The 13771-nt window shown below is 38.0% G+C and overlaps 1 protein-coding gene across 1 annotated transcript; it reads right to left on the reverse strand.

Moving 5' to 3' along the window:
• Positions 1 to 234: 234 nt before the first annotated feature.
• LOC131987705 (peptidase M20 domain-containing protein 2-like) lies at positions 235 to 9322 on the reverse strand. Its single transcript, XM_059352554.1, has 7 exons — positions 8699 to 9322; positions 5043 to 5191; positions 4393 to 4535; positions 3709 to 3863; positions 2158 to 2284; positions 1855 to 1962; positions 235 to 1686 (listed from the first exon to the last, which is right to left on the reverse strand). Exons 1-7 carry the CDS (start codon positions 9116 to 9118, stop codon positions 1511 to 1513), a joined length of 1278 nt encoding a protein of 425 aa, XP_059208537.1. The 5' UTR covers positions 9119 to 9322; the 3' UTR covers positions 235 to 1510.
• Between the last annotated feature and the right edge of the window lie 4449 nt (positions 9323 to 13771).

Below are 13771 nucleotides of genomic sequence, written 5' to 3' on the forward strand. Positions count from 1 at the left end.
TCCATAAACTTCAACTGGTCCATAATTCAGCTGCCCGCATCATCACCAGAACCGCCTCTATCCACCACATCACCCCTGTCCTCCAACAGCTCCACTGGCTCCCGGTTCAGTTCCGCATTCAATACAAAGTCCTCCTGGTAACTTTCAAGGCTATCCACAACCTCGCCCCCCCATATCTGTCTGACCTCCTCCATGTTCCCACTCCCTCCCGCTCCCTCAGATCCTCTTCCTCAATACACCTGTCTGTCCCCTCCGCCCGTCTCACCACCATGGGGAGCAGAGCATTCAGCCGCTCTGCTCCCCGCCTCTGGAACTCACTACCACCCCAACTCAGGAACATTGACTCACTCCCCCATTTCAAATCACAACTCAAAACACATCTGTTTAAAACTGCTTATTCCGTCTGATGACTTTTACCCTGTCCAATATTGTATTGTATTGTTATTAATTCTGTGTATTTTATTGTATTTTATTGCTGTTTCTTTTTATCCTTTGTACGGTGTCCTTGAGTGCCAAGAAAGGCGCCTCCAAATAAAATGTATTATTATTATTATTATTTATTCCGATGGCCGGCGGGCCCTCAGTATTTTCACAGTTTTTCCCTGGAGGCCGTAGAGGGCTCACTTTTAGGAATATACAAGAGATCCTGGTATTATATGAAACTAGAAGATCTAAGGAATCTATAGGCTTCATGTGGATATCCTGTCGCTGCAAAGTTAGGCTTTTTTATGTTTAATTAAAAAAAATTCAGTTAAACAGTTAAATCGCAATATATTGTTTCGCAATACCCACCATGTCACAAAATGCTTAAAATCGCAATAATATCGTATCGTGGCTCAAGTATGGGGATAAAATTGTATCCCACCTCTAACACATACCATCATCAATAAAATTATTTCAAATCAGATATCTAAAAAATAATGAATAGTTAATTAGCACTAAATGTGAACTATAGCTGAGGATGATGCCGCCTCAGCTATTGGCTGTCAGCCTGAAATAATTTAGACAAAGTGGTGGAACAACCAACCAACACTGCAAAAAAAGGTGTGTCTAAAAACAAGAAAAAATCTTGTCGAGTGAAATTATCTGTCCATGCAGCAAGATCATTTCCATCAGATTAAGTGTTTTTATCTTTTTTAGACACACCTTTTTTTGCAGTGAACAGACTTTACCATTATTAGAGCCATGACAAAAAACTGTAATTATTTGCATCAGGGCTGCTATTTTAATACCTCTGGGTCATTTCACTCAGAAAATAACCATCCGAAGCAGAAAAAGATTGCTCAGCCCTCACCTTGTGAGAATCAGCTTGTGACCGTGGTATTTCAGATATCTTAAACATCATGTAGCACACTGAGTTGTAGTTTTATGGCTCCATCCTTCAACAGCAGCCCTTTAAACTGTGTGAACTGCTGTTTGCAAACATGTGCTCTGGAGTTAAAGCCCAACACAACCCTGATTAACCTGTCAGCTATAAAACGCTCTATAATTATTACTGAAGTCATTGTATTTATGGAGCTGTCAAAGCTGTATCGCTGCCTTCTCGTGATTTCTCGTGTTTGGTTTTGGCCAGGCTGAAGTCTTGTCTCACTCTCCTCAGCAGATCAGGGCAGCACACTACATCCACAGCTGTCATAGCCAGAGCCTTGGCTGTCCTCAGGGTGAACAACTGGGCTTTTTCAGCTCCTGGCACAGGGGAAAAGAGCGGAGGAGGAACATGAAGCATCTAAGCAAATAGCAAACCAAACAGACATAGCGAGTGACCTGGAAAGATGTTGATGGCTGTAATCGCAGTTCAGTCCAATTTCATCAAAAGAAACAACATCTGTTCCCAATAGACACGTGCTGCCGTACCTGCTGCTGCGGCGTACTCCTCGGTGTGGTTAAAGGCGTCGGTGCAGATGTAGAAGAAAGGATGAATACCGGGGGTGGTGAATGAAACGTTGCCAAAGTCTGTAGAACCTGCCAGATAATCACAAATTCACTGTGATAGCAATTCTTTGTTTACTCAGTAAACAACAGGAAAAGATGATCCGTGAAAAAGAGAAAAAAAAAACCCGTTCTGCTGTTACAACATTTTTTCCCTGCACAGACCAGGTAAAGAAGGAGATAATAATGTTTTCTGTTTTTATGATTTTTTATTTTTATTTCACATACCAGCGAAGTTGGCTGGCTTCTCTGGAAACTGAATCCCCAAAGCTTTTCCATTATTTTCATATAGGTTTGCCAGTGTGGCATTAGGCAGAATGTTATAGTAGGCATGACTTGGGTAGATTATCTCCACCTGAAGAAAACAAAAACATACCGTCATTCGCAAAAACAATAGAGATTACCATAATATATTCATTCAAGACTCATTCAACCTGCTGCTCCAAGGAACCATACAGAAAGTCGTTCCTTCCTTCTGCAATAAGACTTTATAACTCATCTACCTCTGCCAGAACCAACATTACAGAAATGCACTAAACCTATGCACGACACTTTGCTATGTTATTAATATTATTACTACTACCATTATTGGTAACCCTTCCTTTTACAGTCCGGTAATTACCAGGTAAATATGTGATCATTTTTGAGTAAATACCTGGTAAGTACCAGGTAAATATATAGTTATTATCACCCTAACAAAGTCACATATAGACACATTCAGTGGGTTTATTGTCTACAATATGCAATTGCAGGATATCTACCAGGTAATTATTGATATTGATATTATTAAATACCTGGTAGATGTCAGGAAAATATCTAGTAAATAACAGGTAACTTATTGGTATTTACCAGATAAATATGTAATTAAATACTGGGTAATTACCTGTTATTACTTGTAAATACATCTTATTACCAGGTATTTACCTGGTAATTACCGGACTGTAAAAGGAAGGGTTACCCTATTATTATTATTTTTATATATATATATATATATATTATTATTATTATATATACAGTTGTTGTCATATATATATAGTTGCTGACATTACTATTATTATTACTATATACTGTAATATACTACTATTATTATTATACCGGCCTTATTTATTATTATTATTATTACCATTACTATTATTATATATTTATATATTATATATCATATTATTTTATTTATAATTATTTTATTTTATATTGTTACTATTTATTTATTATTACATATTATATAATATATACTGTATTATTATTACAATTATATACCGTCTAGTCACTATAGCATTGTTGCCATCATATCATCAGTATAATTACCATCATCTTGCCAACCTACCAACTGATCTTCTTTTTTTTTTTTTTTAACTCTTAAGTGTCCTTGTTCTATTCTGTGTTTTTTTTCTATTGTTGTTTTTTTTTATTCTACCTCAGTATCTTATTGTATTTTATTGTACTTGAATACCGGACTGCTGTGACAACCGAATTTCCCTTCGGGGATGAATAAAGTAATCTATCTATCTATAAAACAGAATATGGAGCCTTATGCATGCTGTGTACTGTGAGTTAAAGCTGCCTGGAGCAAGTGCAGATGTAGGAGAAAAGCAGCCAGGAGTAAGCGGTGAATTATATAACAGTAGAACACTCAGAGCGTAATTTCAGGAATATGTTAAAAAAGGGCAATGTTATATAACTGCAGAGTCGACTTCAAACTTTGCATTTCTCTGCTTTATTGACATACACTGTTGTTCTTACATCTGTGCCGGAGGGGAGCATATTGTTAGGTGAGCTTACTTGGCAGCCAGTGGCAACAGCAGCTGCCCTGAAGCAAGCCTCGGCTTTGGCCTTCAGGTCACAAAGATCCTTAAGCAGCGGCGTGCGGAGATAAAACTCCAGCTCAGTGTAGGCAGGGATAATGTTGGGCTTCACCCCTCCGTGTTTGATGATGCCTGGAAAGGAGAAAATGGACACAATGGAAGGTAAGAAGAGATGCATCCAAAAACAGTGAACTGCTCAATTCATGTGGGTTTGATTGCGTGGTAGTTCTAGTTTCCATTATAGATAAAACATCTCTTTAAAAGGTAAATGAAAAAACATAACAGTTTGATTCTGGAATTCACTCAATGTTTGGGTAAATAGCCTAAAAGATTAAGTGTAATGTAACATTATGTGTGAGAATGATATAACCTTACCCAGGCCTGCTGCTGTTATTTCTATTTCCTGTCTACTGTTTTTTGTAACTTTATTTATTTATTTTTTGTTATTATACTTTTTGTTTATTTAGTTATCTTTTCGTCATCTTGTGTCACCGTGAGTTGTTATGGCTCATCTTTGACAAGAGTAACTTTTTGTCTTATGCCAACACAAAAAGTGAATAAAGTTACCCAGTGAATCTTTAAACAGTAGTTGGACTTTGAGTTGAGACTGTTTTGAAGGATCTTTGACACTCAGCTTTGACAGCTGCTGCCTGTTCCTCACCGTGAAGCCTCCACTCTGGTCTGAGCTGCTGTCTGAGAGCAGAGAGGTTGTTGTAGGCCAGCACAGCAGCATCCAGAGCATTCACTCCCTCCCAGGGGTACGCAGACGCATGAGATGCCTTCCCGTGGTACTTCACTAACACCCTGTGGAACATTAACACAGCAAGTTAAAGCAGTGGTTCAAAATGACCAAAAAAGACACAAATTGACCACAAAATGATCAAAAAAGCCACAAAATGACCAAAAGAGACACAAAATGACCAGAAAAGACACAAAATGACCCAAAAAAGAAACAAAATTACCAAAAAGACACAAAATGACTAAAAAAAGACACAAAATTACCAAAAAGGAAACAAAATGACCAAAAAGGACACAAATTGACCACAAAATGATCAAAAAAACACACAAAATGACAAAAAAACACACAAAATGACAAAAAAAAAAGAAATTAAATGACCAAAAAGACTAAAACACATTAACACATGAACACTTTAACACAGTGGAGACAGAGCTGACTTCCAAAATGATTTGGCGACCCCCAGAAATCATCTCGCGACCCCAATTGGGGTTCCGACCCCAAGGTTGAGAATAGCTGGGTTAAAGGACGCAGAACAAGTTGTAAACCCATGAATGCTGAGAGCAGGAGCTTACTCCTCTAGGGCACAGCAGGGCAGGAAGGAGGCGTCCTGCTGGGCCGGGTGAGCCATGAACACCAGGTCAACGTCAGCAAAGGCTCCAGCCTGGATCAGGTCGATCTTTCCTCCCAGAGCCTCCTCTGCAGGAGTCCCAAGAACCGTTACCTGGTATAAAAGTGTTTAAATTTGTCATTCAGAGTTCATATCATGTTTCAGCCTGACCGGTTAAATAAATAATCAGTTTTCAGCTCAGAGGTGGAAGTTTATTCATCATCTTGGAGTGTTTTGAACTTGAGGTTCACAAACTATTTTTTTCAGAATACCAGACTAAGATTCTCTCAGGGTGGATGGATGTCAATCACAACCACAAACTGACAAGTTTAACCAGAGAGAGACATTCTCAGCCACACCTGGGCCCCATGTGTTCCCCTTTCCACCTCCTTTCCTCTTCTTCTCTCCTCTCCTCCACTCCCTCTTATTTCCTTCCCTTTCCTCATCTCCTATCCTTTTCTCTCCTCCCCTCCTTTCCTCCTCTCCTCTCCTCCTTTCCTCCCCCTTCTCTCCTTTCCTTTCCTTTCCTTTCCTTTCCTTTCCTCTCCCCTCCTCTCCTTTCCTTTCCTCCCCCCTTCTCTCCTTTCCTTTCCATTCCTTTCCTCCTCTCCTCTCCTCCTGTCCTTTCCTTCTCCCTTCTCTCCTTTCCTTTCCATTCCTTTCCTCCTCTCCTTTCCTTTCCTCCTCTCCACTCCTCTCTTTTCCTTTCCTCTCCTTTCCTTTCCTCTCCTCCTCTCCACTCCTTTCCATCCCTTTCCTCCTCTCCTCCTGTCCTTTCCTCCTCTCCACTCCTCTCCTCTCCTTTCCTCTCCTTTCCTTTCCTAATCTCCTCTCCTCTCCTCCTTTATTTCTACAGATACTTCCACACATCCATGCAGGCTTACTAACCTCCACATTTCATCCTTCCTTTAATGCTACATTGTGAATAAAATGCCTTTTTATCACTGATACATTCATCTGGCATCCCATTCTTCTCACAGCCTATGATGCGGGCTGTGATAATAAACAGACAAAACATGAAGGTCAGTAATCAGTCATGAAAGTGTGCACGGATGTGTGGGAGAATCTGTCATAAAAAAAAAGGAAAACAGCTGCGCCTGTGAGGGAGGAGAGAGCAACACGTGGGAGAGGAGGTGAAGCAGCCCAGGTGTGGCTCATGCAGCTGATGAGGACCCTCCGCCCTGACCCACATCCTGCAACACACACACAGACACAGCAGAACAGGCACAGGGACACCTAGTGGAGCGTTGGGGCTGTCACATATTACACATTATATGTTTTAACATGCCAGAGTATCAGCACAATATTCTCTCCAGGGGTGTCAAACTCAAATACACAATGGGCCAAAATTTAAAACTTGAATAAAATCGCGGGCCAACATTGAACAAATAAACCTTTTAATATATACCAAACATGTTTTGCTTTAACATTAAATATGGAACCAGCAACGCTTATAAACATACAATATATAACTAAATAGTGCAGACATGCAAAATCAAATTTTCAAATAAAAAACACATCAATGTCATTCATTTATTAAATAAAAAATTAATAAAAATCGTATGGCTCTTTTCTATTTGCATCCTTCTGATTTAAATATCAAAATAAACTTTTTCAACAGGTTAATAAATTCTGCCTTTTCGCCATTTTTGGGAAGGGGTAGCTCGGAGACAGCTCTAGCTTGAGGTTGCTATGACGACTGTCACAGAGGAGCGTTTCTGGGTCCTGTCCTGATTGACGCGCCAAAACAACAGCAGGGCATTGTGGGATTTGTAGTATTAGCTGTAAATGCGCCGTATAATACCGGCGGGTCAGCTTTTATAGTACAATAATAAGATAATAATTTGGTATTGCCTCGCGGGCCAAACAAAATTACACTGCGGGCCAAATTTGGCCTGCTGGCCAGAGTTTGACACCCCTGAACTGCATCTCAGTGTATTACAAGTTGCCTGCAACTTTTAAAAAGTATACTGAATTGCAAATACATATAGTGGTACTGTAGTTATCCAATTGGAAAGTTTGATTATATGCAAGTCCTTTGTAACACTATTAGTATGTCTCATTAAAGTGTACTTTAATTTCACTTCATTGGAAATGTACTGAAGTGGATAAATGACTGGGTTTATTTTTTAAAAGCTGTATTCCAGTGTGTTTTGAAAAAGTAAGCCTGTACAAAGTTTCAAATGCACTATTCTTTCCTGGGAATCTTTGCAAATGTTTAATTTATCTGCATTATTATCTGCACATTATTTAATTCCTGCCATGTTTAATTTCCCAGTTAAAGTCCAATTTCTCTTCAAATGTTCAGTATTTTAGCCAAGATTTTAATTTAAATTTAGATTTATCATAGGTAAATTATTTATAGGTTAAGTTTAATTTTAAAGTATGTTCACTGGTACTGGATGCTTTAACTTCCCTCAGGATAAAGTATCTATCTATCTATCTATCTATCTATCTATCTATCTATCTATCTATCTATCTATCTATCTGTGGGCATGTGTATGTATGTATGTATAATTACTGTGTATAGGTAAATTATATTTATGTTTTTGTAATACAATGGAGGTGTGGGAGTTCATAAGTTTTAATTCTTTTGTTTTCATACTCGAAATAAACTTGAATCAAATCAAAAGTCCATCTATCTATCTATCTATCTATCTATCTATCCTTATAGTTGAGATCATAGGTTGATTTACTGTATTTATGAGAAATATACTTATTTCTAACTATTTGTAATACACTATTTGTATGCTTTCTTAAACTGTATCTTAACAGCTTTTAAGTATATGTATCTGTATCTATAATAATGAACACATATATTATATATGTGTTCATTTTTTAAGCTGTTTTTAGTTAACTTAAAAAATATACTCATACTAATTTAAATATAAGCTCAATTTCAGTGGAGTATTATCATGTGCACTTATAGAATTATTTTAAGAAATGTTTTTATTGGTTGAAGTCTTGTGAGCAGGTGATTAATCAGGAGTTGAGTGATGGAGGTGTGCAGTGATTAACAGTGCTCCTCCTCCTGGTTACCTCCTACCATCTGCATAAAACACTCGACTTTGTTTACCTGCCTGCTACTTTGTTTTTGTTCCAAGAGAAAAAAGTTCCTGCTGATTGGTCCTGCGGAAAGATCAGTCAAACACACAGTGGGCGGAACCGGAAGTAGTTTTATTCAATAGTGTAATGTAGTTTAGGAACTGTTTTCATTGGTCTACATGTGGCCTACTTTACCTGATTATTTCTATTTCATGCTACTTTAAACTTCTAGGGGAGACCAGGGACAGTTGTAACACTTTTTGCATTTTTAGCAAAACATCAAAAAACATTTACACTGGAATAACCAATTTGTTATAGTATAAACTTCAATCTGTCAGCTCCTGAAATAATGTATTGAAGTGTTTTTATGAAATATGAACACTGTTACAACCATCCCAGCATCACCAGCCATGTTTCAGTGAAGTATTATCATGTGCACTTACAGAATTCTTTTTATGAATGTTTTTATTGGTTGAGAAATGTTTTTATTGGTTGAAGTCTTGTGAGCAGGTGATTAATCAGGAGTTGAGTGATGGAGGTGTGCAGTGATTAAACAGTGCTCCTCCTGCTGGTTACCTTGACCGGCTGAGGGAGGTCGGTGTGCTCCTCTACAGCAGCCTTCAGCCCCGCCGCGGCCGCTGCTCCCACCTCCGCTATCAGGTTGTGCCCGCACGCGTGCCCGATCCCCGGGAGCGCGTCGTACTCGCACAGGAAGCCCACGTTGAGCCCTGCTCTCTCCTCCTCCTTCTCCTTCTCCTTCTCCCCGCCGCCGGCAGGAGCCCAGCTGGCCCTGAAGGCGGTGGGTAGCTTGTAGTGGCTCTCTACGGTCCATGTCGGGTCCCGGGAGAAGAAGCGGACCAGACGGTCGTGTGCTTGCGTTTCGTTTCCGGCGAGTTCAGGTCGGCTCCAAATGTCCCGACTCAGGCTGGACAGCTCGTCTTTCTGGCTGTCAATGTGCCGCTGCAGGGACTCTTTCATCCGCTCTAGGGTGTCCATGTGGCCGGAGGACAGACAGCGAGCAGCAGGGAGACAGGAGGATAAATACACACACGTAATTCTGGTCAAATCTGCATAAAACACTCGACTTTGTTCACCTGCCTGCTACTTTGTTGTTGTTCAGAGAGAAAAAAAGTTTCTGCTGATTGGTCCTGCGGAAAAGTCAGTCAAACACAGAGTGGGCGGAACCGGAAGTAGTTTTAGATAGATAGATAGATAGATAGATAGATAGATAGATAGACTTTATTTATCCCAAGCTGGGAAATTACAGTATAGCAGCAGCATTACACACAGAGACAATAAAAACACAATTAAATAAAAAGAACCTAGGCCTACTTCAAGCAATAAATATAAAATACAATAAAATGTAATGTAAAAATAAAGTGTCTAAAGAAGGAGTATGTATTAAGGAGTAGAATTCATGTGCAGAATAAATATGAATATGCAGTATTAAAATGTTGGTGCCGTGAAACAAATAAGGTTTTATTCAATAGTGTAATGTAGTTAAGGAACTGTTTTCATTGGTCTACATGTGGCCTACTTTACCTGATTATTTCTATTTCATGCTACTTTAAACTTCTAGGGGAGACCAGGGACAGTTGTAACACTTTTTGTATTTTTAGCAAAACATCAAAAACCATTTACACTGGAATAACCAATTTGTTATAGTATAAACTTCAATCTGTCAGCTCCTGAAATAATGTATTGAAGTGTTTTTATGAAATATGAACAGGTTGCAAAATAGCTTTTAATACAGTCTTTCCACTGTTACAACCATCCCAGCATCACCAGCCATGTTTCATCTCATGTTAGCGAGCTTGATTGCTAGTTTGACACTTGTTGGCCATTTCTATTTTAAGCTTAAAAAAACAGTGATTCTAATAATACATTTAATAATAATAAAAAATTATTTTAACCTCAAAAACAACCTTTTGTAGATAATGCCGTCATGAATTTTCAAATGTGGCTCTCTTTCCAGCAAGAATGGACAGACTTTTTTTTAATTCTTTTTTTAAAATTCACAATAACAATTTACAATATATATAATATTTGTTACAGAAAGAAAACACACACAAAATCGTACAAACATCAATTCCAAAACAGAGATCCAAAATAAACACAGGGTAAGAATAGAGACCCAAACAAAAACAAAACACATGATGTATGATTCATCAATCAATAAAGTATTTGTCCAAAACAAAGTCAGTTTTCAGAGCCTTCTTGCTCTTAAGTCCTTTAATAGAAGTGCAGTATTGCTCCAGTTCCTGTAGAAAGTGAACAAAGCTGGGTTTGGAGTCAGCCCATTTCTTCTTATGTATGTGAAACTTCCCGAAAAACAAATATATATATCAAGATATGGTAATATATGATGATATAATAGTATATGTGAAATATTGTCATTATGGTCCATATCCAACTGCTGACTTACATAGGCCAAATGTTCTTCCTAAAGTTTTTATTTTATTTTTGGTTTAACTGTTGATACTTTTTATATTTCTACTTGTTTATATTGTAAATTGGTAATACGTTATTATATGTTTTACTTGTTTATATTGTAAATTGGTAATACTTTATTATATGTTTTACTTGTTTATTTGCTAATACCTCTCTTATATTTTTAGTGCAGCTATTCTCAACCTCGCGAGATGATTTCTGGGGGTCGCCAAATCATCTCCACTGTGTTAAAATGTTCATGTGTTAATGTGTTTTTGGTCACTTAATGTCTTTTTTTGGTCATTTTGTGTCTTTTTTTGATCATTTTGTGGACAATTAGTCTCTTTTTTGGTCATTTTGTTTCCTTTTTTGGTCATTTTGTGTCTTTTTTGGTCATTTTGTGTCTTTTTTGGGTGATCTGAACTGTGGATGTGAGATTCTGTTCAGTGAGTGGGGGTTGCGGACAACATGCATGTTAAATTGGGGGTCGCGACTCAAAAAGGTTGAGAACTACTGTTCTAGTGTATACTGCTGTTTACTATTTATTGTTTTTTTGCTATCCACTTTGCAGCTATAACTCTTGACATTCCCCTGTTGTGTGACGAATAAAGGAAATCTTAATTTTATTTCATACAGGATATGTATTTATTTATATTTTCAGGAAACCAGCTACATCATTATATATATATCCTTATCAAGATATTAAATTAACTGTAGTTAGATAAAAGATTTTGCCTATAGTGCCAGTTCCTATTTTTGCTTCCATCCACTTATTACACCACTACATTTATTAGACACCTATTCTGCCCTACAAAGTCTAACTGCAGCTACGCAAAAGGTAAAACTGAGAAAAACTGCTTTAAATTTTTTAACTGGCCAGCCAAATAGGTTATAGGTAGGTAAGTGCTATGAAACTTATTTCTACATGTATTGATGATGTAATTTTTATGCTCAAAAATCCTGATGATTTATTTGACCTTTGACCCCCAAAACATAGTTACTGCATTACTGTAAAAGGTTCTAATATTAATGCAAAACAGAGTGCAGTAACTACAATGTTGTTGTCTTCTTTCAGCTTCAGTGAATAAACATTTTAATGTAATATAATACATTTTAATATAATTTTATCTCACTTTTTTTTACTTCATCACTATCTAGATAATAATTCCCCTTTCAAATAAACTTATAATTTAAATTTTTTTAATGTTTAAATTAGTATATGTATCCAAAGCAGACTGTGGTAAGTACAATTACTGTTTGGTTTTGAGTTGGGTTTTGTGGTTTTTATATAATTATTTCTCTAAAATAAAGCAAAATTGAAATCTGAAGTCACAAGATAAAACAGACATCGAGGAGTTCATTTTTAGTTATAACTTAATTTTGACCAAAATGTATTTACTGCAGTTTTTGTAGGGCAGTATAGTTCTCTTGAGTTGAGATAGGCTACTCAAGTAAAAATAGCAAAACAACAATGTGACAAAGATACACCATTACAACAAAACACCTGCATTCTGTATCAAAGTAAACATCTAATGTTACAGTTTTATTTAACTGTGTGGTAACTTTATTGTAAAGGCTGTGAAACTGTGCTGCATGCTGCATTACTGACTAGTGTTCTGATAATTTTGTCCACTCCATTTATATGACTATGGGTAGATACATAATAAATAATTTCTGATAAAGGTTATTGCGGGGCTGCATTACATTTTTAATACCTCAAAAGCTCCAGAAACACAACCCCAGAAAAACCAGTGCCGAATTTGCATGTAAGTCATGAAGCTTCTCCGCTGTGAATAACTTTATCAAGATAAATCACACACCTTCTATCAGGCCTGTGAGCTGCTCTGTATTGAATGCCAGTTAATGTAAGCTGGGACTGAAATCCCTCTCCCATCTGTCTGTTACCACACTAGAGGGACCCAGAGTGACACACTTTGGTCGACAGCTCCTGCACATGGCTCTGCATCTGAATAGGAGTGAAAGTAAATCAGTATTCTGCTGCATTTTACCTTGAACATTTGAATGATTTTGGGATGAATAGAAAAACCTTGACAATATCTACAGGGTATTTAATTAATTTATTAATTTATGTATCGCCTGGAGCTATTCAGATGACTGTACACACACGCAGGAGGCAAACAATGCTTTGCCTTGCTGAGGATGAACTGCTGTAAAACAAGGTCAATTAGCGCTGAATGAATAAAGACGAAGAATCACAGCTGTCACACCCACCGAGAGAGAGAGAGAGAGAGAGAGAGAGAGAGAGAGCAGGTGTACTTGTATGTGTTTTCTGTCTGTATTTGAGTTGGAGGGTTAATTGAGGGGGTTGTCAGTCACAGGAGGAGACATGTTGAACAGCGCTCAGCAAGCTGACATCTGACATGGCCTGTCTGTCAGCTTACTTTACGCCCCGCCGGTGACGCCAACACTCTCCATTGTGTTTCAATTAAGTGACATCGAAGGGAGGCATCCATGTGTCACTCCATTGTCTTATTCTAGGATTTGCCCTGTGAGCATGTGTTTAATTTCCCATGATTACACATGTTTTTGGCCTCACATATTTGCCAGTGCTTCCACACAACTTGAGATTTATTCTGTGTGAATGTTGACAGTTTAAATTTATCAGAAGATAATCTATTCAAACATGACTCAGACAATGATGAAATAGAGGTTCTGCTGATAAAACCTACACCAGAAATCCAATCGCACTTGACACAGAAGGAAGAACAATTGCATCTGCAACAAATAAAACCCCCCACGGTCCGAGCACATGATGCATACGTGGCTACGTGTTCAATATTTCAAGCAGCATAGATGCTTTAGGTTGAGCCACTAGTCATCACACCCAGCAGGAGTGATGCATGACTTGTGATATATGCATGCAGGCAACGCAACAGCAGGACGCCCCTGAGGACGGCCGGGTGGACAGCCACAATGATGGACATGCTCCTGATGACAGCGTGTCTCTGAAATAGGAGATGAAACAAACAACAGACTTTGCTTGGGTGTGAGTTTGTGTGTCTGCAGCCACAGAGCAGTGTGGTCTACACATTAATGTGTTTGTGCCTCTTCTCCAGCTTCACTCTATAGAAGCCTGTATCCAACAGGAAAAAAGTAATAAAAATTAACCCATAAGAACCCAGACCCAGTTATCCTTAAAGGATGTGTTCTATTAGTGGACCACATAGAACACATTTCTGATGTTTTTTTTGTTTTTAA

Source organism: Centropristis striata, chromosome 16 (genome assembly GCF_030273125.1).
Source record: "Centropristis striata isolate RG_2023a ecotype Rhode Island chromosome 16, C.striata_1.0, whole genome shotgun sequence".
NCBI lineage: Eukaryota > Metazoa > Chordata > Actinopteri > Perciformes > Serranidae > Centropristis > Centropristis striata.

Coding starts and splice junctions, on each gene's coding strand:
- LOC131987705 (XM_059352554.1), bottom strand. CDS start 9,118: ATGGACACCCTAGAGCGGATGAAAGAGTCCCTGCAGCGGCACATTGAC. Junction 3,864..4,392: donor ACCAGAGTGGAGGCTTCACG/GTGAGGAACAGG, acceptor TCTCCTTTCCAG/GCATCATCAAACACGGAGGG. Junction 2,285..3,708: donor CTGTTGCCACTGGCTGCCAA/GTAAGCTCACCT, acceptor TGTTTTCTTCAG/GTGGAGATAATCTACCCAAG.